The sequence below is a fragment of the Protopterus annectens genome, chromosome 3.part1, assembly GCF_019279795.1.
Source record: "Protopterus annectens isolate FY-2018-M chromosome 3.part1, PAN1.0, whole genome shotgun sequence".
NCBI classification, from domain to species: Eukaryota; Metazoa; Chordata; order Ceratodontiformes; family Protopteridae; genus Protopterus; species Protopterus annectens.
Window position 1 is genome coordinate 1023574397 of NC_056732.1, and position 26191 is coordinate 1023600587.

General features: G+C 40.0%; 1 protein-coding gene across 2 annotated transcripts in view; it reads right to left on the bottom strand.

The window, feature by feature from the left end:
• Positions 1–802: 802 nt before the first annotated feature.
• Positions 803–26191, bottom strand: part of RNMT (RNA guanine-7 methyltransferase) — a 638341-nt gene continuing 612952 nt past the window's right edge. For both annotated transcript variants that reach the window (XM_044067181.1, XM_044067182.1), the window contains exon 11: positions 803–1177. In XM_044067181.1, coding sequence (XP_043923116.1) covers positions 1140–1177 — 38 coding nt within the window. In that variant the 3' untranslated portion in view covers positions 803–1139. The remainder of the gene's footprint in view (positions 1178–26191) is intronic.

Here is a 26191-nt window from a genome sequence, read left to right on the forward strand (position 1 = left end):
CAGCAGGCTATGTGGAAATCTACTGCCTTGATTACAGACTCCTTCAATCTAGGATCAGGGAGAACTGCAAACTTTTCCACAGCATGGTACAGAAAGAAGGAGTGGAGCACACGAGACACAGAATATGGGTTCCAAAGTCCAAAGTAGCAGAGATGAGAAGAAAGCTTCAAAATACTTGGCCAGTAGAAAGTTACAAATACATTGTGGTTTCCAAAATGCTCAGATAGAATGTTATTCAAACTCAGAGGTTTACAAAGGCATCAGTCTTCTTAAGAGCTGAAGAATCTGAATCTATTTGCTTCAGGCTGTAGATATGCTATCTTTGAAAACAGCAACTTTTGGGTATAGGCATGGAGCAATAGAAGAGTTTATGAAGGACTTCACCAACTTGATGGTCTCCTCAAATGCAAAGTCATCTGGGGGGGGGTGTAAAAAAGGGATGCTTCACTTATCTTGTATGTCTAAGACATGAAGACCATTTCTCCACGAATCAACCTCCTGGCAAATTCAGAGAAGACAGAAGCTTAATAATAGCTTCAGTACAAGCATAATGCCATAAAAAGTATTAAGAACAATAAGCCACATTTTTTAGATATCTGATAAAATCTGCTGTTTAAAGCAGTTATTGAAATGTAAGCATGTTTCACTGCACCACTTTTGTTTATATTTTTGCACTGGATTCTTAAAAATGGAGATTTCTCCATTAGAATATTACAGGTAAACAAAGTAAATCAAAGCTACATGAGTATATTACAATTTAATTCTAGATGCAGTCATAAAAATATACGCTTATACTCAAAAATATGGCATCAACTGCAATTTATTAAAACTAAACACTGTAAACTGCACACAGAACCATGGCATTGGTCCAGTTTTAATAAAAATAGGCACAAAATGAAGAGACTAAACACAAATCATATTTACAAACAAAAGAGTCTTTTGGATGTGAATTTTACAAAGGAAACTTACTAAAGGCATTTATAGACTTTTCTTAAAACATTATACACGACTATTTATAATTTTGATATTTATAGTAATATCAGTTCCTATGCTTGCTGCAAGAACAAGAGATCTGTACCATAAGTCACAATTTTCTTTCTGTTCTTGTTTTCCTTAACAAGCAACATTTATCCCAATTTTTATAATTCCTTCTGAAATGCAAAAACCAGATATATACCTGCAGAAAAGAAAGAAAATTACATTAGGAGGTGTTTCATGCACAACAGTTAAATAAAACTATTTACATCCTCACTGTAACAAACCAAGTTATTTTCATGAGTACTCTAGCAGCTAAGACTTGTTTAGATTGATTTTCACACCAACAGGATTTTAGCAAGCAAGCCTTATATGGACTGCTTAACATGACAAGTATATAAGCATGGGTGGCCTGCATCTCACCGATTTTCTTCCACTCGGTGACAATGCTCATTAGACGGAACTAGATCTAAAGCTAAAAATTGGTCTTGTAGGATGCAATTCTACCTAAATTTGCCATAACCCTGTTTCTTCTCTCAACTAATACTACAAATTCCTATTTGTATTGTACTAACTTACCTTTAATTTTTCTAAAAGCAGCTAACATTTCTCTAAATATTAAATCACTGTCATACAAGTTGAATCTATTTTTAACCAATGTTGTCATATGTCTAATTTGGTATATTATTTAAACTGTGGATATTTTGTATTATTTTTAAAGACAAAAATTATTAGTCTTAAAATGTTTTGGCAATACTTTGGAGCTTTTCTCCTCAGGCATCCTCTGAAAATGAGCACCTACCAAGCTGTACTTTCCTGGATAACAAATAACAATAAATAATTCTTAAAGGAGCACCTCAATAAGGTGAACTCCAAAGAAAATGAATAAAGCCATGCAAAAGATACACAACTATCATTAGGACACATGCTATGATGTTAAAAGTCAAGCAAATAACAAGCAGGATCTTTAAAGGCTGGAGGTAAACAGGAAAATACAGAGAATAGGAAAACAATAAAAATATCAATAAGAGCTTTTAGTGTTACTTACAAATGCAGAGTGTTTGGGAAATACAATGATACTCTCAATCTCCAGAATCAGTGCAGGAGATTGTAAGTGTGGGAGAAACAGAGAGAGGTGCAGACCTCTTAGCTGTATGGCTGGTGTTAAGTGTCATCTCAACAAAGTCCACTGGTTAAAGTCACATACCCCAAATATGTATAAGGGTCAAGTATGTAAGCTCATGACAGGTAAGAGAAATCTGGACCACATGTAGAAAAGAATAGTTGTGTAAAATCTTAGCATAACCACAGATCTTCTCTTTTACACGTTGCAATATTCATAACATGAGGGAGTCTGCCTCAGGCTGTCCTGAACGTCCAAGCCAGTACACAAGAGTCTAAAGCTACTGTGAGGTATATGCAACATCGCACATAGGTGCCCGTTCAACATCGGTCATAAAGTGACGTCAGGTATAAAAGTAGACGTCGGCATGTACCATCCTCAGAAAGTACAGTTGTGTACACTTACATAAATGTAGATGTTTGAGTGTATTCATCGTTGCAGCCCTAACCAATGGGTTATCCAGCTCCCGGTAGCCCTCGGTTGGCCAGAATACCAAAGGTAAGTAAATATGACATCAGCTATCATCGGTTGCAAAGGACGTCAGATACAAAAGGAGGCAGCCGACGTCACTTCCTCAAGTCTTTCTTGCCATAACAGTCAGGAGTCCCAAGAAAACAAGGCTTATACCAAAAATACAGTAACTTTGGTAAAATAAACTAGATTCAGCCTGCACCTTTGGAAAGGAGAGTAGGAGAGGACTAAAAAAGGGGAAGGAGGGAAGGAAACCAGGAATGAAACAGTGAATACACTCGAACATCTACATTTATGGTAAGTGTACATAACTGTACTATGTTCATCATGTTTCACTGTTGCAGTCCTAGCCAATGGGTTGATTACCAAAGCCCAGAGAAAAGGGAGGAGGTACCAACAGAACCATGGATTGAAGAGAATGCCATGTAGAAAGAACAGCAGTGGCAAACCCTGCCCTGGCTTTAGAAAACAAAGGCAAATTATAATGCTTTGTGAAAGTGTGAACAGAAGACCATGTGGCAGCCTCTAAAATGTCTTTAGTAGGGACACCCCTTAAAAAGGCTGCAGAAGTGGAAGCTGCTCTTGTGGAATGGGTCCTAACCCCTTGAGGAGAAACCTTGCCATGAAAGGAATAACAGAAAGTAATACAACGTGCAATCCATTTAGAAATGGTTTGCTTAGAGACAGCTTTGCCCTGAGCTCCAGGGGGCAAAACTGACCAACAGCTGTGCTGATTTCCGAAGGTCTTTAGTCCTGTCTGGGTAAAACCTGAGCTGTCTGTGCACATCAAGAGAATGCAGGATCCTTTCACCTCTATTTTGAGGATTAGGGAAGAAAGTAGGAAGGTGTATGGACTGATTAAGAGTCAGGCTAGAAACCACCTTAGGCATAAGAGGGATTGGTTCTCAGAGAGACACGATCTGCATGGAAGATAAGAAAAGTCTCCACAGCCATCAAAGCTTGCAGCTCCAAAACTCTCCTTGCTGACGTTATAGCCAAGAGGAAGGCAGTTTTCCAAGAGAGAAACTTTAAATCTGCAGTGGCAGCTGGCTTAAAAGGAGGAAGAGTGAGTTTCTCTAAAACAAAATTAAGATCCCAGGCCGGAGTAGGTGCCCTCCTGGGAGGTTTTAAGTTGCAAGCACCTCTGAGAAACATTTTCATCAGGGGATGAGAGAAAATGGGTTGCTCAAAAGAGCAAGGAGCAGAAATGGCTGAAGCATGGATCTTGATAGAGGAAAAAGAAAGACCACCTTGAAGCAAATCAGCCAAGTATTCCAGGATCAAAGGAAGACTAGGCTGAGAAATTCCCCTCTAGCCTGCATCCAATGAGAGAATCTTTCCCATTTGCCAGCATAGGACTTCCTAGTGCTAGGCCTCCCGAAGTACGTTAACCACCTGCTGGGAAAGGGAAGAAGAAATTGATTGATTCATACAATGAGCCATGCTGCCAAATGGAGAAACTGAAGATGAGGATGTAGAATGTCCCCCCCTTCCTGAACCAAAAGATCTGGTTTCAGAGGAAGACGCCAAGGAGGAAATTGGGAGAGACTGCGAAGCAGTGGATACTAATGCTGTCTGGGCCAGTCTGGAGCTATGAGAATGGCCCTTGGTCTTTCGTCCCTGATCTTCAATAATACTCTGGTAAGAAGAGGTAGAGGAGAAGGCATAAACTGACAGTAGCGTCCAAGGAAAGGACAGAGCATTCACTCTCCAGGCCTTGCTGTGATGCTGTCTGGTGCAAAAAAAGTGGTAAAAGGTGGTTGTCTGGGGAGGAGAAAAGATCCACCTGAGGAGTGCCCCAACGATGAATGATGCTATAAAAGACTGCTCTGTTCAGTTGCCACTCATGAGGATCCAAGGTCTGCCTGCTCAACTGGTCTGCTAAAACACAGAGTCTCCCTGGAAGAAACTGAGCAAGGAGATGCAGGCCCAATGATGCTGCTGTGGACCAGAGAATCATGCTCTGCCTGCAGAGGGGGTAAGAATGAGTCCCTCCCTGTTTGTTGATGTACCACATGACTGTGGTGTCTGTTCTGACAAGCAGAGTTCCTGGAGAAAGAAGATGCTTGAAAGCCAGTAAGGCCTGCTGAACTGCTATCAACTCCTTCAGGTGTATGTGCAAGTGCATCTGCTGGGTGTTCCAACGTCCCTGTATGCATATGCCATCCAGGTGAGCTCCCCAGGCATAGTCCGATGCGTCCGTGGTAAGAACTTGAACGGCAGGAGGTGGGCGAAAAGGCATGCCTCTGTTTTGTAGACAGGCTGTCGCCCACCATAGAAACTGTCTGCAGACGTGGACGCAGAGGAATTATCATATCCAGGTCCTGTGTGTTGACATCAAAGGTTCTTGAGATACCATTGCAATTTCCTCATATGCAGTCTTGCATATGGAATCATGAGAATGCAAGACACCATGTATCCCAGAGCTTGCAGGTATTTCCTTGCAGAGAGCTGGGACAGGCTTGCCAAATCCTTGAAGTAAACAGAAAGAATCTATCAAACACAGATCCCCTGAATCTGGATAAAGTAACCAATGATAAAAGTATAATATTCCAAAAAAGCCAACAACTCGTTGGAATACACACGGCAAAACAACACGAATACAAAACAGTAAAAATATAAAAAGTGAGTGCTTTCACAGAGTCCTCTCTGCTTCCTCAGACATACTACAGTAACTGCTGCTCTTCTTTAAATAATGATACATCTAGGTCATATCCAATCAGTTAACAGCATCTTGATTGAATAAATAAAAGTTAAAGGCATACACTATACAAACACTAAACAATCAATCATATAAATAGTGAACTAAAAAATATATGTAAAAAAACTGTAAAAAAACATGCTCTATAAAATTAGACAGTGGTAAAACTGTAAAATATATGTACAAATATTAGAAGATGTGACCAAACATAATGTTTCAAAGCCCTGTTCCTAAGATAAGGTTTCAGTGAAACCTTACTATTTAGTCCAGGTGGTCTGTCAGCCTGAAGCCTAATTATCCATTCTTGTTCTGAGGCTTTGGTCTTGCTGTTCATGTTCCCACCTCTTTTATTATCTTGTATGATATGTAACACTAGAAACCTGAAGGTGTGTGTGGCTCCCTCCTTTATAACATGCATCGCTAACGCACTTGTCTCTTTTTTTATTTTTAATGTCCCTTACATGTTCTAGGACTCTTAGCCGATTAGTTTTGCCTACATAGTACGCTGGGCATTTTGTACAGAAACCAAAGTATACAACAGTCTTACTGTAACAGTATAGTGTATACCTTTAACTTTTATTTATTCAATCAAGATGCTGTTAACTTACTGGATATGACCTAGATGTATCATTATTTAAACAAGAGCAGCAGTTACTGTAGCATGTCTGAGAAAGCAGACAGGACTCTGTGAAAACAGAGAGAGATGCCTGCTTCTCCTGGGTGAGATACATCTGGGTGGCTGTGTTCAGACTCACTTCCAGAAATGTTATCTCCTTGGTTGGCACCATTTTTGATTTTTCCTTGTTGAGAGTGTAACCCAGGGAAGAGAGGAGTCTTTACAAATTCCAGATCCTTTAACAGCTGTTCCTGAGAATTTGCTTGAATTAGACAGTCGTCCAAGTATGGGTAAATCTGAATTTTCTTCTGCTGCAAAAAGCAATGACTGGAGCCAGGCACTTTGTAAAAACTATGGGAGCAGTAGATAAGCCAAACGGCAGCGCAGATAATTGATAATGTTGCTTGCCCACTCTGAAACGACGGTATTGCCTGCAACTTTCCCTGATAGGGATGTGCAGATAACTTCCAAAGTTACCAGCCAGGAATCCTTGTCTAACATTGGTAGCAACTGAAAAAACACAGGCTCCGATCTGGCTAGACTAACTCCAAAAAAGTTTAATGTGAAGCGCTTTTCGTCTTCCACCTTTGGAAGACCTCATCAGACAAAAGAAAAAAAACTTCATACACAGTTTTAAAATGAAAAAGGCACCAAATCAAAGCACAGTAATTGGATTCAGCCACCATTCAATTAACTAATTAAATACTAAGTTAAATAATTAAAAGCGTTCTGCAATCAAAAACCTTTTTCTTGTGTTAAAAAAGCTCATGTCAGCAAAATAAAATCACTCATTTAAAACTTCTGTTTAAAACTTTCATTTAAGAAAAAACAAAATACAAAACTGCAACAAAGTACAGAAATACTGAATGAAAAGCATAACATGTAGGAAAACAGTTTTAAATATATGCTTGGAGTGTAAAAGAAGAAAAGAACGTAATAATAAAGTATAAAATGAGTACAAATATAACAACAGACTACTGCTCACAACACCAAGAGGTGACGGTGTTTGAAGCAAAAATGTCAATAACTATGGACAGGGTGTCAAATACCTAAAAGTACAAATACATACAGTAAACTGTGTTCTAAGACCTTAGAGGATCTGTGTTCTAAAAATGTTGAAAAATTTAAAAACAAATTTTTAGTACTAGAGTATAAAAATGTGCAAAGGAACTCAAAATGAAAAACAGGAATAAACTACAACAGTTGCTACCTTTTGCCAACATGAAATGAAATACTGTGTGTGTCACCTCAATAGACGTCTCAACTTCAAAATACAAGTCAAAGATGTGACCTCATTTAAACCAGGGGGAGTATAAGAATTCAGCCTAAGCTGCCAAACATGTTCACGTTTCTCTAACAGTAACTGATGTGGTCCACCTTTTTCATCAACCACTACCTGATCTATCACTTTAAACAAAAAAGCATGGGTAGGATTCACGTTACAGTGTCTCGTTAGGGCATTGGTACTACTCTTCTTCCTTATATTTTAGTTTCCTGTCAATTTTGCAGATATAAAAAGCCGGACATGACTGACAGGAAGCCAGGTAAACCACTGATTTACAACTACAACTGTACCGGCCTCTGGCTTTAAACGTGTTGATTCACTGTGAAACTAGACCCTGTAGAAATGAATTTACAATAATTACATGCCTCACATTTTTGTGTGACCTCTGTTCTAGTGGGTTTCATAATCTTACTTTCCATGATACTTTTTAGATTTCTACCTTTTCTAAAAATAATAACTGGTTCGTCACCTAATTTCTCTACTAAATCCTTCTCAAAGGTCAATAAGTGCCAATTTCTTCTAACGATGTTGCTAAGGGGTAATAAAACTCTTCTTGTAACAAACCAAGTCTGTACCTGTTGAGCCCACGACTACTGGTGGTGAACTTGTACTGGGCACCACCACACAATTCTTCTTCCACATCCAAAACTAAATCTCCTTTTTTTACGGTAAGGATGGGATTAGAAATACCTGACAGTCTCTTACTACACACCTCTCTTACCAACTCACCAACTAATGACTCTGGGTAACCACGACTCAAACATGTGCTTCAACAAGATACATTTATCGTCAAATGACGTGTCTTCAGATGTCATTCGAGCTGCTCTTGCCAACTGTCCCTTTAGGACAGACTTCTTCTGATGGAACGGGTGGCAACTGGAAAAGTGCAACAACATGTTGGAATACGTAGGCTTCCTGAAAATTTTAGCTAAATAGCCTTTACGTACAGTGTCCCTTACCAATTTCACATCTAAATAACTGATAGTGTCCTCTTTGTGTGTGTGAATCTTAAGAAAGAAGTACTGTTGTTTAATGCCTCCACAAAGCTACATGCGTCATCTGCACTCCCTTGAAACATGATGAAAATATCATCCAAAAACCTATTGTAAAGCTTTACTTTCTTATGGATGTCTTTACTAAATATGTGTTCGTGTTCCCACTGTGCTAGAACTTAATTAGCATAACTTGCCCCACATGGGGAACCCATCGTTACCCCTACCAATTGCTTGTAGATGTTGCCATTGAAACTGACGTAGTTGTTCAAAATCACATCCAGTAATTCTTAAATCAAAAATATTTCATCACTCTCTGCTCCATAACAAATAAGTTTCTTAGTGATATATTCTAACCCTATGTCATGTGGGATGGAGAAATAAAGGTCCACCATGTCTACTGTTAAGAAAAAAATGTTGTGGAATATAAATTTTTCTAAATTTTTCAAAAAAGCCCAAGAGTCTCTGCATATCTATTCCTCCCTCACTAAATATTTCTTTAATAAGTCATCCACAAACTTACGAGCATGCATATGTAATAGAAGACCTTGCATTCACCAAAGCCATCACAGGAGGGTTTTCAATGTTTTTATGTAGTTTAGGTAAACCAAACAAATTGGGTGTTCTTGGCTTCAAAATCACAAGGTAATTATAAACGTCAACACTGATCAACCCTTCTATCAACAAATCCCTAAGGAAGGAAAAGATTCTTTTATAAGCAATATTCACTTCATTAAGGCTGGACCTCAAGTAGATCTTACTATATAGCATTTCATACATTCTGTTGTCATAGTCATCACTGTCCATGATCACCAAACCTCCACCTTTGTCCGGTTTCAAAAACCAGACCGGTAAGGCTCTGACCAATCTCAAAACTTCAGCTTCATCCTCATTTATGTTTTTAACATTTTTTCTAGCACTCATACATAGAGACCTCAAATCGGACTCACACATGTGCTCGAACAGAGTGGGGCACACGGGTGGGTTGAACGTACTAGCCACTCTTAAAGGGTCAGTGATGTAACTCATACCTCCAAAAAGTACAGACAAGTTCAATTTTCGAATATATAATTTCAAATCAATCAAAACCCCTGGTAAGTTAAAATGTTCCTCGGGTACAAAAGTCAAACCCTTACTGAAAAGTTCACACAACTCCTGGCAAATGGTGTAACTTGAAAAATTGTACACCTTGAAGTCACCACTACCATTCAACAAAATGACAGGTGCGTTAGTTATCTGTTGTACTTGTGATTCTCCTTCGTGCCCTTCGTGTTGTATCTCTGTGGGTGGTTCTGGCCCCTGTTGGAAAAAGAATCATTCATTTCGTTACTGTTGTAGTGGTTGTTGGCAACGGCGTTGGTAACAGGATGCTGGTCAGCAATGTTGCCCCTCCAGCTGCCCTCAAACAGATCTAGATCGCTGACTCCTGGTCCTACCCTCACGGGTACCTCAAGATCGTTCCCATTGACTGTGTTCACAACATTTGTACGTTGTGCAAGGGCATGACCAAATATACCCTTACCTTGAGAGGGTGGTGGTTTTAGGTGTGCAACCCCATTCTTATAGTCACTGATGGCCCTTCTCAGTTTCTTGAGTTTCACTTCCGTGTTCTGGATTAATTGTTGGTCAATAGAAGAAAACACCCATTTATAATCATAATGGTACCTTATGAACTCCAGGTGTGTTTTATGTCATTATTTAAAACTGATTTTATTAGTTAAAGCCTCAATAGAAATAGAATAATGTTTACACATCATGTCCATTAATTCACTATAGTGCTTGTCAAACAACATTAAAAGTTCATTGTAAAACACTGTCCCCGCCTCTAACCCCAAAGGGTATTGCCAGGATCGCAAACCTTTTGGTACTACACCCTGTTTCTTACACACTCCAAAATAATTTACTTCCAGTTGTAACTTTTTTAGTTTTAACATTTTCCGATCAATCTCTTTTAACTTAAGAGATAAAGACTCACCTCCTCCAGTCGAGCGTTCACTAATGACATTTTTGCAGTTAAATCCAAAAGCTGGTTGTGTTTTTAACCATTCTGCAACATTAGGGAGCCCTATAAGCCCCGAGGAGGACTCGGTTATTGAGTTTAAATGGATAGGGCCTTCGCTACTGCCTCTGTTTACAGGCAAGTAGTGTTTGACAGCAAAATTCATTCCATCAGTTCCAACTTTGTTAACAGCACTGTTAGTTAAAGCCAAACACTCAGATGTTTGCTTTCCTGTAATAGAACCTGCTGTGGCCTTTGGTCTTACTGCAGCACTAGGTTGCAATAAACTGTCCACCCTCGTGGACAAATTCTCAAGCTTTTCATTCATTAACTGTAACAGTTGTGCGAGATTAGTTGTTTCACTCACACCAGAACCAGGTAGCAATGATGGCTGAGAAGTAAGCTCAACAGAGGAATCCAAACCATTGTCGGTAGCCATGAAATACAAATGCTTGAAAATAACTGGAACAAACTCTCCAAAACGAAAAAAAAACAACAGGCTCCAATCTGGCTAGAATAACTCCAAAAAAGTTTAATGTGAAGCGCTTTTTGTCTTCCACCTTTGGAAGACTTCATCAGACAAAAGAAAAAAACTTCATACACAGTTTTAAAATGAGAAAGGCGCCAAAGCAAAGCACAGTAATTGGATTCAGCCACCATTCAATTAACTAATTAAATACTAAGTTAAATAATTAAAAGTGTTCTGCATCAAAAACCTTTTTCTTGTAAAAAAAATCATGTCAGCAAAATAAAATCATTCATTTAAAACTTCTGTTTAAAACTTTCATTTAAGAAAAAAAAATACAAATCTGTACTCAAAGTACAGAAATACTGAATGAAAAGCATACAATGTACGAGAACGTAGTTTTAAATGTATGCTTGGAGTGCAAAAGAAGAAAAGAACGTAATAATAATAATAGAATAAAATGAGTACAAATATAACAGACTACTGCTCACAACACCAAGAGGTGACAGTGTCTGAAGCAAAAATGTCAATACCTATGGACAGGGTGTCAAATACCTAAAAGTACAAATACAGACAGTAAACTGTGTTTTAAGACTTTAGAGGATCTGTGTTCTAAAATGTTGAAAAATTTAAAAACCAATTTTTAGTACTAGACTATAAAAAACAGGAATAAACTACAACAGTATCATATCCAGGTCTGTGTGTTGACATCAAAGGTTCTTGAGGTACCATTGCAATTTCCTCATATGCAGTCTTGCATATGGAATCATGAGAATGCAAGACGCAATGTATCCCAGAGCTTGCAGGTATTTCCTTGCAGAGAGCTGGGACAGGCTTGCCAAATCCTTGAAGTAAACAAAGAGTTGCCTGCTTCTCCTGGGTGAGATACATCTGGGTGGCTGTGTTCAGACTCGCTCCCAGAAATGTTATCTCCTTGGTTGGCACCACTTTTGATTTTTCCTTGTTGAGAGTGTAACCCAGGGAAGAGAGGAGTCTTTACAAATTTCAGATCCTTTAACAGCTGTTCCTGAGAATTTGCTTGAATTAGACAGTTGTCCAAGTATGGGTAAATCTGAATTTTTCTGCCTGCAAAAAGCAATGACTGGAGCCAGGCACTTTGTGAAAACTATGGGAGCAGTAGATAAGCCAAATGGCAGCGCAGAGAATTGATAATGTTGCTTGCCCACTCTGAAACAAAGGTATTGCCTGCCACTTTCCCTGATAGGGATTGTGCAGATAAGCTTCTTTGAGATCCACAGTTACCAGCCAGGAATCCTGGTCTAACACTGGTAGCAACTGATGCAGAGTGAGCATTTTGAACTTTGGAATAAACCAAGAAAGAGTTCAGGATGGATAGATCTAGGATAGGATGCCAGGTGCCTTCTTTTTTTGGAACTAAGAAAAGTCTGGAATAGAAGCCCTGGCCTACCTGCTGAGCAGGAGCCGATTCTATTGCCCCCAGATGTAAGAGACAAAATTTGCTTTTCTACTTCTGGCCTTTGGTTTGGAGGAGAGTCCGGGAATCCTTTGGGCACCGGAAAGGTGTGGAAAGAAAACATGTGCCCTAGGGATACAGTTCTGAGTACCCATTTCTCAACCGTGATGGTGGCCCAGACATTTGCAAAAATGGCCAACCTTCCCAATAAAAGGAAACTCCGGGCAAGCAGGAACAGGCAAAAGTTGGACAGAGTCATTGAGAATGCTTGGACTGAGATGTAGGCTTAGAACTTCCCGCCTTAGAAGTGGAAGCATGCCATTGCTTAGACCTTTGAGAGGTAGCCACCTGCCCCCTAGAGGATTTGTAACCTCTAGCCCTAGAACGGTTCTGTCTGCTGGATCAGGAAACATCCAACTCTTAGAAGGGTAATTCCTGCTGAAGCGAGGAGGTTGAACTTGCAGAAAGTCTGTTTGCATAGACTTGGCCTTATCCTCCATCTTTTTGAGCACTTCCTCTGCTTTGCTGCCAAAAAGACTGCCCTTATGCAAAGGTACATCTAAAAGCTTAGCCTTGACAGGCTCTGGAAGGGGCTGTTCCCTGAGCCAAGCATGCCTTCTGAGAACAGATCCAGTAGCTGTCGCCCTGCAGGAAGCTTCTAGAATGTCAAAACCACAACATAATGAATGTTTATTGACAAGACTGGCAGAATTCAGCAAATCCTGCATATCCTTAATCTCTGCCAAAAGAGGTACACTTGCAATCTTTGCCTTAATAGCCCCCAAGGTATGCTGCTGATACTTAAGCATATGTAAAAGGCAATTAGTAGACCTAATAGCAAGAGTGGCAGAGGTATAAACTTTTTTACCCCATCTATCTAGGTTCTTCGATTCCCTGTTGGAAGGAACAGGAGTTTTGGTAACAGTGGCCTTAACCCCTTTAGGCCCATGAGAAATAACCTCTGGGTCAACTAGCAGACTCCTAAAGAGAAACAATTGAGAATCAGGGACTCTATAATACCTATCAGGTTTCCTGGGAGCAGGAGGATCAGAATTCAGAGTCGATGAATTTTCCAGAAAAACATCATCAACCACTTCCAGCACTGGAGGAATAGCCAGAGGCTTATACTGAGGCAAATCCAAAATAACTCAGTATTGAAGAGCCATAGAAAATTAGGCTCAGAATCTCAAATTCTTTGCTTTTACACCAAAAAAAAAAAATCTCTCATTTTTGCAAGTAAACTTTCCTTTGTACTAGGGCCTCTAGCTTCCATAATCACATTTAAAACTTTTTGGGAAGTTGAGAGCAGATGCGTCCTGCTGGGATAACAGATGTGGAATCAAAGGTTAAGGCCATGGAGGAGGCTTTACCAGATAAGAAGAGGCAGAGGAGGATAAAGGAATACAGGTTGTTTGTCCAACTGAAAAGAGCATCCACTTCCTTCCAAGCTGATGAAACCCCTTTGTGCAAAACTGTGGCAGCTGGTGGTTTAGTGGAGAAGTGAACAGATCTATGTCTGGAGTTCCCCATGACACTGTCAATTTCTGAAATACATGAAGATCCAGTTTCCACTTGTGGGGATCCATGATTTGTCTGTTTAACACATCTTCACAGAGTATTAGGTTTAGTGACTACCTGACCCCACCACAAAATAAGGCAAAAGGCATATTGATATGCATATATTAGAATTCTGCTGTTGCAGTGCTGTGCTGTTTTTTTTTTTTTTGAAATCACTTCTCTCATGGCATTTGGGCTTTGGGAGCACCAGGAACCAGAAGAATAGAACCCTACTGCTGCTTGAAGGACTGTCTCTTAGTCAGCTACGGACGAGATATGAGAGTTATGGAAGTAAAGTGACAGACTCTTTTGTTTGTTCCGGGTTAAAAAGACCATCTGCTGCTGTATTCAGTCTCACACCCAGAAAGCACATGTCCTTGCCAGCAGGGGTAAAGCTGTTGTAAACGCAACATCTTGAACTTTTGGGAATGTCCAGATAAGTTTGAGAGAGATAAATCCAAAAGCAGTCTCCATGTGTTGATGTTCAACCCATCTGTCTCGAGCAAATAAATCCCAATTTTTCTTTGAAAAGAGATAGTCGCCCTTCCAAGGAGCTGCCAGAAGAGAATCTACTGGCAGTAGAAAAAATCATACAAGATATGTCCACCCACTGAGCCAATTTCTACTAACTAAAATTTGGCTGTACCTGCAAAAAAATCTTTAACAGTTTGCATAGACTTAGCTTTGTCCTTTTTTCTTTAAAAACTGCTTCCACAGGTGAACCACACAACACATCAGACTGTAAAGAGCATCAAAAATCTTTGTCTTAACATGCTCAGCCAAATTTTGATCCTCAACCAGGAGGCCTGCACAGCATCAAAACCACATTGCAAAGAATGCCTAAACAAATACTTATGAGGTTTAACAGGAGCAGGAGGCAAAGAAAAGAATTCCAAGCTCCTCTTCCTGAGAATAGAGTCCTCTGCCTCCCATTTAAAGTGCTCCCTCATGGAATGCAAATGAGGATACTCCTGCAGATCTTCTTCGAGAGATTCAGAAAGCCCGGAACCCTGTTCAAAACTGTCCTACCTAAAAGTTTTAAAAGTTTTGGCAACAGCTCTAGAGGCCTAAACACTTTGGGAAGAGGGAAGAATAGTTACCTGAAGCCCCCTCAGCCTGGCCTGCCTCCTGAGAGGGTACATCCTGTAACAGTAAAGTTTCTGCCTGTTTGTTAAAGCACACAAGACAGCAGCAACAAACAACGCGTGCTGTCAGGCCCCTAAACAATACATACATAATGTATGGTATCCCCTAGGTATATTTGTTTCCAAGAAAATACAGTTATTCACTTTTTCTGACATCCGTTAAATACTGAGGCATTTCAGAACGCCAACCTACTATACCCAATAGTAAGGACTGCAGCAATGGAAAACGAAGAACATCACCCTGATCGTTTTCTTAGATTGGAGATAATCCTGACTTTCCCATTTAAAATGCTCCCTAAGAGTATTCAAAGCATCACCAAAAGAGAAATCCTCTGGAGGAGAAGCAGAAGGAATTGATTCCTCTGCATCTGAATCCTCAAAAGGAGAAAAAACCTGAGAAACTTCCTCTTCATCAGCAGAAATGCTAGAGGTATCAGAACCTGAATAAGATAAATTTTCTGGAGAGAAATCCCTACCCCTTTTTGAAGGAGGAGGCTGTGAACCCCTAATAAGAGTCAAAAGGTCATTAGCCATTTTAACCATTTGAGACTGAGGGGAATGTGAGGAAGCTGGAGCCTGTTTCTTCACAGGCTTACGCCTGGAGGACTTACCTGCAAGTCTGAAGGACTCGGGAGGCTTGGCCACCGCTGAAGTCGTGGTAGAGGTAGTCGGTACGAGCCTGTTGTCAGAACGAAGAACGGAGGCCTCCGAAACCGGCACCAGCTTAGCGGCTCCGGATCCAGCTAAAGAGGCGACAGGTGGAAGGTCAGAAGACAAAATGGAAGCCAAAGGCCTGGGGGACTCTGAAATGGTCTCAACCGAGGCCTGCAGTTGAAAATCTGCAGACTGCAGAGGCTGCAAAGGCACCTCACTGGCTACCTCAGGGCTGACGACCAACTTAAGATCGGAAGACTTGACCCGCAGAAGCCTGTCGCGGTCCTTATCCTTACGCTTCTTAGGAATATCTGAAGCCTGAAGACCAGCGGATGCCATACAGACAAACATAGGCCACACTCCAAAATGCTTAGCTAAAAGCTTAGCCCGATGACGAATAGTACGCTGATTTAAAGGAAGCACAGAGATCACAATTAGGAACGTCGTGGTCAAAGCCTAAACAAATAATGCAATAGGAATGAAATTCTCGATGGGGAATCTGTTTCCACAGGCAAGACAATTATTAACTTTTTTTGACATTCATTAAGGCAAGAAAAGAGGATCCCCAACAGGGTACTTAGCTGTAGTTGACTTCAACTTTTGTAGTCTGAAATCAAAAAGGTAAATGGACGACCGGCACTCGTGCAAAATTGCGTCTGCGGGAGAATACCAAAGTTCATGCAGAGAAAGAGTGGGAGGAGGGGCAATAGTGCTCTCAACAAACCCCTGGAGAATAGCCCTGGCAAAACCAGCTCTAGATCTAGAAACAGCATCCAACATGTAATGTTTAGTGAAGGCATAGACAGAAGACTAAGTAGCTCCTTCTAGGATAGAGGAAGTATCCAGACCTTTGAAAAAAGCACCTGAAGGAGGACAAAGCTCTTTGTTGAATGAGATTTAACTGAAGATTCTAGGGTATTTCCATGAAAACCATAACAAAAGGAAATAGCCTTAGAGATCCAAATGGAGATGGTCTGCTTGGAAATAGGCTTGCCCAGAGCCCTGGGATAAGAAATGTATTTATTTATTTAACATTTGTTTACTGGGAAAGTCTGACTGGGTCAGGAACCCATTTTCAGTGGAGGCCCGGGAAGAAAAGCTTCAAAAGGTACAAGAAAGTTTGACATTATACATGAACAAGGTAATGGCAAGTATTAAATCATACAATAAAATACGATCGAAAGCAACAAATAACAAAACCAACTATAACCACAGCGAACGAAGTCCAAGCCACTCAGGAACTAAAGGTTTGCTAACGTATTTTATTAAGACCGTTTTCGCTCCTCAGAAACAAGAAGCTTCTTCAGACATAGAAAAAGGCGCCAAAGCACTTTTTTAAATACAACTTATTGTTTGAATGATGTCATATCCTTAGCAACAAGTAATTTATACAAAACACTTATTAAAAATATAAGAAATGTATGTATATAAAAAACAATCAACCTAGACCAACATACCAACCAAAAACAGATGGTTCAAATATCTTAAATGTTTTTAACTATTTTTAAAGATCAATAAAATGTGTTTCCTTACTGAAAATATATAGTTAAACAGAAGTCACTATACAGCACCTATAAACCAGTACATGTAATCGTTAAGAAAAAATATCAAATCAAATGTTGATTGGACACCTTTTCACTTAGTTATAGTGACAATATTATAAAAAATTTTTACAACTTGTATAATACTTTATAAGTTGTTGAAAATCTACCTTTTTGGGGTAAAAATCAAACTATTCATGACTCCATTAATTCCTGAACACACTTATTTAAATAAATGGTGGACTACTTAATTCCTTAAATAACTTTTATATTTTAAAATTACAGAGATCTTGCAGGCTTCATTCAACCCAGGAGGGGAAAAAGCATTTAATAATAGCTGCCATTCTAACTCTTTAATTTCGAGAAGGAGACACTGAGGGCCCCCCCCTAATTCCAACTTTAACTAAATCAATGCCCATAAAACAAAAACTATGTCCGGCATGATCTAGGACATGTTTTGAAAGGGCATTATCAGTTTTTTTATTTTTTATGGCGTAATTATGTTGGTAAACACGGTCCCGCAACCTGCGGTCCGTTTTACCAACATAAAACGCAGCACAACAATTACACAATGCAATGTAAACAATTGATTTGGTATCACAGCAGATCTTCTGTTTGATGTAAAATTTTTCTTTCCTTACAGTAAAGGAGTTTCCTGTTTTCAGTAATCTGCACCAATTGCAAAACCCACAGTTAAAAGTCCCAGTTTGTCTCGATGGAAGTGCACTAAGATCTCCGGTTTGCAACAGTTCTTTTAAATTTTTCCCCCTCTTAAATACAAAAGAGGGAAAAGAACCCAAGATTTCCACTAAGTGGGCATTGTTTACAATGAAGTGCCAATTTTTTCTAATAATTGTACACATACTGTCAATGTGTTTATTGTGTGTAATGATAAAGCCGATCTTAAAATCCTGGGTTGGACAACTCTTGTCATGCTCACTATTATTATCTTCCTGTGAAGGGAGATTTAATTCGCTACTAATTATAGGGGTTGCCAAAACATTAGTGTCTTCGAGGTTACCTGATTTAGGACCTTGAAGGAGTGGTTGGTAGAACCCTGATGTCCTTTTAAATGATACTTCAGTAATTAAACTATCAAGGAGTTCAGAAGGATAACCCCTATTCAAGAACATACACCTAAGCGTGGAACACTCATCATCAAAAGCAGTTTGGGTATTACACATACGTGTCGCTCTCACTAATTGGCCCTTGACAATGGACTTTTTCTGCTTCCATGGGTGGTTGCTAGAAAAATGTAAGAAAGCATTACAATAGGTGTGCTTTCTGAAAATGCTGGAAAGAATTCGGTTATCGTGAAGGTCCTTGACAAGTTTAACATCAAGATAATCAATCTCACTAGGAGAAAAGTGGTGTGTGAATGTTAAAAAAGGACATGATGCATTCATTCTCTCCATTAAGTTGGTAACAATATCCAGGTCTCCTTGTATTAAAATAAACACGTCATCTAAGAAACGCGTGTAAAATTTATTTACCTCTTTAAACTGGGTATCTTTATACAATAAAATACAATAGGACATGCTAAATAAGTACAAAGAAGAAGATGCAAGTAATAACAATGTGTTACACTAGCTAGAGTAATTCCTAAGATTACACTTTTTTTTGTATATATCCGGTAGGACTGAGGTAAAATGTTGAGTATGAGGCAGAGGATTAGTAAGTTAGAAAGAAACATTTTAGAAAAATTGTACAGTAGGACAGGAGTAACAATAGATGTAGAATTACATAATGTTTCTTAGAAAGTATGGTCCAGGTATATCTAGATGAGAGAAAATAAGGATAGGAATTAGAAAGCGGATGGAGTTCACCTGTTAGGGAAAGAGCAGGGGCAGGTCTGGTTCCATAGGAAATTTTTTTTAGTGTATGTTTAAAGTTGTTAAAACACTTAATAGTAGTAATGGCTGTTGGCAGAGAGTTCCAGAGTTTAGTGATAACATTTGAATATAGGCACTGTTAATGAAAAGGTGATCAGATTTTTCTGACAGACTTGGTTTTATCCAAATAAAATCTGAGTTGCATAGACTCATCCAAGGTGTTAAAATTCTATCACTAGAAGACTATGGACAGGGAAAGAAAGTAGGCAAATTAATAGATTGGTTAAGTGACAACTCATTCACAACCTTGGGCATAAAGGAGGAATTAGTATGTAGAGAAACCCTATCCTTACAGAACACAGTAAAGGGAGAGGAAGCCATAAGGCCCTGTTGTTGTGTCTTTCGGCTTTTCTCGGTTAAGGGTCGCCACAGCGGAACTCCGGTCCGCTAATGATTGGCAGTTGATTGTTACGTGCCGAGTTGCCAGCCCTGACGCACAACCTTCAACGAAGGTACGCCCACTCACGCATGTCTCCATGCAGAAGACGCTCTAGCTGAGAATCGAACCGGACAGCGTCTTACTGTGAGGCGACAACGCTACCGCAGCACCACCACAACCCTTCTGGCTGACGTGTTCGCTAAAAGAAGCGCTGTCTTCCAAGTACAATGTTGGAGAGTATAAGAAAAGTACAGTTGCCAAACAAGTGGTCTCGGTTTAAGGGAGCATCCAGTAATTTAGCTTTAACATGATCTGGCAAAGACTGCTCCTTAAGCAAAGCATGCCTTCTAAGTACATACCCAGTGACAGCAGCCCTGCAAGATGCCTCTAATGAATCAGAACCACATTGCGAAGTATGTTTTCCAACTTGTTCAGCAGAATGCATTAAATCCTGCAATTCTTTACTTTCAGCACAGTCAGGAACCACCATCATTTTCTGTTTAAGCAATCCAATAATATGCTGCTGATACTTTAACATATGAAGCTGGCAGTTTAAGGCCCTAATGGCCAAAGCTGCAGAAGTGTATACCTTCTTACCCCATCTGTCCAGGGCTCTGAAATCTCTATCAGAGAGGGTAGGGTTTTTGGCAGTAGTGGCCTTAATGCCTTTGGGTCCCTGCGAAATGGTCTCAGGATCCACAGTAGGAGTCTTAAAAAGGAACTTGAGAGTCAGGTACCCTGTAACACCGGTCAGGTTTTCTGGGAGCCAGAGGTAGAGAGTCAGGGGCCAGGCTAGATTCCAAGAAGGCATCATCTACAATGCCCAGTACACGAGGATTAGCTAAAGGCCTGTGTTGAGGTAGGAGTAAGAATTCTCCAAGCCTCTTTTTGGAGTCAGAGTAATCCTGGCTTTCCCAGCGGAAATGCTCCCTAACAGTATGCAAGGTTTCACCAAAAGAGAAATCCTCTGGAGGGGAAGCAGAGGGAATGGAGTCCTCTGCATCTGAATCCTCATAGGTAGATAATGGCAACTCCTGGTCATCAGAGAAAACAGAAATTTCAGAATCCTGATCAGAAGGAAACTCAGTTCTAGGTCTCAGAGGGAGAAGGGTAGCTTCCCCTGATTAGAGTAATAAGGTCTTCAGCTATTCTTATTTGTTTTTTAGGCATAGGGGCCTGACCATGCGGTCTGGGCGTCAATTTTCTAGGCATGGATCGGGTTTTATGCCTTGAAGAAGATGGCATTGGTTTAATATGCAAGTTAGAAGGCCTGAATACACCCTCACAAGCCAGTGACTGCACAGCGGCTCCGGACCCATCCAAGGTAGAGACATCCGCAGGTTCCACAATCGAAGAAGCATCTCGCGGAATACCGGACAATGAATGGGTCTAAGCAGAGGCCTGCGAGTCTGAAGTAGCGGGTATCAGGGGCTGCGAAAGTGCCTCACTGAGTACCGGCATACTGACGACTAGCTTAGGAGAAGCGTCGTTGGCAGCTTTGGACCTATGCGGTCTGTCTCTGTCTTTATCTTTGCATTTTTTCGGAATGTCGGTAGTCGGGTGGCTTACCGAAGCCATTTCTGGATAACCGAACAGAGTACCAAAATATTTAGATGTGAAAATGAATAGACAACGAATAGTTCGAGGTTTGAATAAGGCACAAAACCGACAGCGAGGTACGTCGTAGTCTGGGCCTAAGCAAGGAATGCATTACGAATGAAAATCTTTATGAGGTATTTGCTTTCCACAAGAAATACAATTGTTAACTTTTACTGACATCGGTTTAGAGCAAGAAAAAGGATCCCCAGCGGGGTACTTGGCTTAGTTGAAGACTTTGGATCTGAAACTCAAAAATGAAATTTCAGGAGTCGGCCGACCGGCACTTCCTAACTGCTTCTGGCAACGCACGGCAAGAAAGACTGATGTAATGGTGTCGGCTGCATGCTTTATACCCCCTGACTATGCTTTATACCCCTGACTACCTGACGTCATGGAAGATGAGACAGCAACCGATGCAGGACCCAAGACTTTGATAATCAGGCCGACTGAGGGCTACTGTAAGCAGATAACCCAAATGTAACGACTGCAACAGTGGATTAGTGGGACGAAAAGCACTTCACAAGTACTGTATATTTTCAGGGTAATGTACTACTTTCTTGTCGTCCCACCTGGTAACTGTCCTGCCAGCTTTCAAGTTACACAGCAACACCAGATATTTCAAAGCAGAGGGGAGAGGAATGCAATGTATTCTGTCCCAGTATTCTATAACTGAAATCTACTTTTTTAATCTAAACTTTCAGTAACCTCCCTTCGCAAGTGAGACACCAGATCTCTCTCTCTCGTCATAGCCTGTCATAATTTTGCCTTGAAAGTCTAACATTTGTTCGTACAAACCATAACGAGTTTCTAGGCGTTGACTAGACCTGGAATGGGCATGCACATGATTAACGTGAAGGTTGGGTGTGGGGCTGGGAACTCAGCACTGTAAAATTGCACTGCAATCATTAGCGGATCGAAGTTAAAAGCTAACCGCGAGGTGATTCATCGAGTGCAAATCATACATTTTTCTTCACATAAGTGCCCCGCTCAAATAAGTATCACTCTTCTCTTCTTAGTACTTACATAACAGATGTTAACCCACCAGTTAGAAATGAAAGTGTTTATCTTTGTTACAAGTTAAAAGCAGGCTCTATTTTTATGAGAAATGTTAAAATCACAACAGTTATGTTACCTTGCCTTATTCTGCATACTGAATGTATTCAACCACTAAGCAAAAGAACAGCCTATAGAGATAAAACTAATAGGACTGGACATGAAAATATCACCGCACGCAGACAGAAAGAGGAGCACTTGTACAGCATATGATTTTTTTCCTTCTTTTTTTTTTCAAGACACTAGACACGATGCAGTTGGGACTAATTCTAGCACAGATCGCTGATCTACAGATGTGCACACACACCAAATTCTAGGGGTGTAAATGTAAAGTTAAGTTTGATAAAGTGATATTAGCACCATGTGTGTGTGAATAAGTGAAAACACTTTTGAAATGGTGCATGTCTTACAACTATTTAAGTTTCCTGTTGTTGGCTTTACAAATGACAAAGAGCAAGGGAAACACAATTCAGTTATACTGCACCTCTGAAATTAGCGAAACACTAAAAGTTATAAAGTATAAATCAAATGTTGTGTATTTATTACCTACGAAAAACAGGGACATTGATTAGACTTGTGTTTTATTAAGTAACAGCCAAAATAGAGTAATAGTAACAGTGATATATTTTATAGAATGCAGACTGCTGTCAGAAAACCTAACTTATCGTAATAAGACAAAGACATATAGCACACTGAACATGTTTTAAGTTCGGCACTTACCCACTTGCACAAATGCTGGTTCCAGAATACTTCACCTTTTCGGTATATGGGGGAAACAGGTCTCTGTCGCAAACAGATCGGAACAAGAAACAGAGAGATCCAACAGCAGTTCCAGTAAATTCTTCAGATTTTGGAATTAAAGAAAGGAATATCTGCTGCTGGACCCCTCTAATTTATTATAAAACAACAATGGGAACACGTCAGGGGGTGAAGGTGTTATGCAAGTGGTGGCTGGATTTCACTACTCTGATTGGCTGCCACCACTTGCTTCATGGAATGCAGACAGAATCAGCTTTCAGAAAATAGTGCATTCTAAGCCAATTTACTGGGGAAAATTACATGTAGCCATATGATTATTCCGCTGTGAAAACTAAGTTGAGAAGTCAATTGACAAAGTTCAGTTACTTTTTCAACTTAGTTTTCACAGAATATGACTGAAATAGGACTGGGAAGTAAGTTGCGCTTGTAGAAGGCACTCGGGGGTAACATCATCCAATTACTACCATCTCATAGCGCTGTCGGGTGTAAGCACAGAGGCGCTATGAGACGGCACTCGGGGTTAAAGAGTTAAACTTCCTTTGCATCAAGAACAGCGTTTATATTTGTTGCATTCGTGTGTTGGAGTATCCTGGTGCAATTCTCAGCACTTTTTGTAAGTAGGATTTCCTAGTATTGGGTTTTCTGACCTCCTGTAGAACTTGCAGCAAGTCCTCAGAAAATAGGTGTCTGAAAGGAATCAAAACCCTATCACCCACTGTCAGATGAAGGGTAGGCATTTGTGGATGTATTAGTGATCCTTTGCCCTGTGGGAGTAGATCCACTCTGAGGTAACTTCTGAATGATCACCCTTGGCTAAATGCAGAAGGTGGAACCAATGTTGTCTTGGCCAAAAGGGAGTCACCAGCAAGATTTTTGGTTGGTCCTGTTGTATCTTTAACAGAACTTTCTGTAGAAGGGGGAAGGTGGGAATGCATAAACAAACATCTCCTTCCAGGAGAAGGATACAGCATCCAACTTCCATGCCAGAGGATCGGGAACTCTGGCAAAAAACTTTGGAAGTTGTCTGTTCATACAGGAGTCAAAGAGATCTACTTGAGGAGTACCCACCAGTGGATAATGTCCAAAAAACACATCCCTGTGTAACAGCCATTTGTGGGATATAGTCATGGACCTGCTCAATGTGTCGGCCACTACATTCCGACTGGAAGGAATGCAAATTGCCTGCAAAGTTAGCTGATACAGAGTTACCAACCTGCACAGAAGATGCGACTCCCCCCCCCCCTGCTTGTTGACATACCAAACAACTGTGGTTTTGTCTGTGAACCACTTTAGAGGACCTGGAAGAAAAAGAGGGTGAAAAGTTTGCAAGGCCAAAATGAGAGCTCTCATCTTCTTTATGTTTGTGTGTTCCTTCATTTGGGAAGGAGACCACACATCTTGAACCTTCCAAGAACCTAAGGTTACCCCCATTCCATGTCTGTGATTAACTCCTGAGATGGAAGGGGGGTTGGAAAGGAAGCCCCGGATTCAAGGTAACCTGTTGGATCCACCAATGAAGTTCTTTTTTCAAGCAGGGAAGGAGAGGAATAACAAAATCCAGTGGATGAGCATGTTGCAATTAGACTGACCTGAAGTACCACTGAAATTTCCTCATGTGAAGTTTGGCTAGAGGTAAAATGGGAATAGTGGATGCCATGAAGCCTAGCAGGTGGAGAACTCCCTAGCTGTCAGAGACAGAAGTGGACTGATCATCTGTAAGAAAGTGGATACAGAGATAACTTTCTGAGGAGGCAAGGAAACCAACATTTTGTCGGTCTGAATTCTGCATCCTAGGAAGACATGGTCTTGTGAAGGAGTGAGAAAGGATTTTTGGAAGTTTATAGAGAAGCCTAGTCTTTCCAGAAGAGAAACTGTGAAATGAAGGTTATCTAACAGAATTGTCTGGTAAAGGAGCCTGGAGAAGGAAGACATCCAGGTATGGAAAGATTTGAATACCCCAAGTCTGCAGAAGGCAATTACAGGAGCTAAGCATTTTGTGAAGACCCTTGGTGCCACAGACAGACCAAAGGGCAAGGTAGAAAACTGAAAATGTGAGGAAGCAAACAGCAAAACACAGAAATTTCCTATAAAGAAAATGAATAAGGATGTGAAGGTAGGCATCCTTGATGTCTAGAGACACCATAAAGGCCTGTGGAAAAATGACAGGGAGCAGGTTTCATAGGTGTGTAACTAGGCTAATGGCCCTGGAGCCTTTACAAGCCTAGCCTATAGGATTACCCTGACATCGTGCCACCCGACCTTAGTTCCCAGGGCCTCTTACAAATAAAAAACACTGGTAGAAAAAATGTTGAAAATAGAAAACTATGAACGCCACAGACATGCAGGTGACTGGTGAAAAAATTTCTTCTTTATTGCACTTCTCAAGGAATACATTAAATTTGTGTTTCACCACACCTTATAAATCATTAGCTTGAAATTTTAAAGCCAATCAAAACACTCATCGTGCACTTAAATAATTAAACATTTAAACGCCTGAAAAAACCATCACTCAACCAACCCAATACATCTCTTCAATGCAAAATGTTATACTTGAACCAAATGGCAAGACAATAAAATATTAAATGGCATGAAAATTTATGCATATTAGAAATATATAATATACAAAATGTGCAAAATATACATAATGTGCAAAAGGAGTATACTTTCTCTTATTATGTTATTTTATGGAACTCCGTTTTATTTATACATGATGCAATTCCTGTCACTTAAAAAAGAAAAGAAGATTACTAAACCTGGTAGAATATTCCTTTATCTTTTCTCTTTTTTCTTTTCATTATAACCCTGCTGTATTTGTCATGAATGACTTGCATCACATATTTGAACTATGTCCCCCCACACATAAAAAAATCAATAATCCATCCAAATCCCTTTCAAAAAGTGCCTAATATGTTGTGTTCCTGAGGCAACATCTTTCCTCTTAATGACATAGTGCACATGTGCACCAGAAGAATTTTATATGTACATATATGCCTTATGCAAATAACTGATGTGAATCAAAATGTATGTACTAAATTTACTTTGTTGCCCAAAACTGTGTTACGTACACCTCAATATTGGCTTTGCAAGATTTACATATCTAAATGCATACCATTAGGAAAAAGAGTTTTGAAGTTCAAAATGAACTTAGACTCCATTTCTAATAGTTTCTTATTCACTCCAATTTCCCCTTCTGCACTGAATGGCCTTCCTAATACACAAAATATTAAACCTTCCGCTGACCCATTGTGAAAGTCTATGAAATGTTTGGCCACTGGGCTCTCCTGTCTACTATTCCTGATGTCTCCTAGATGTTCCATTATTCTTAATTTAACTTTTCTGGAGGTTTGTCCCACATACCACTTTTGACACCCACAACCAATAATATATACCACTCCCCCCGAGTTGCAGTCATAGTATTCCAAAGCCTTGTATTTCTTGTTGTTAATCATTGTGCCATCTAGGTTCATTACTCTACTGCAAACCTTGCAATTCCCGCATTTATATGTCCCTACCTTTGAGATGTTAGTTTTTCTCTTTGAATTTCTAGTG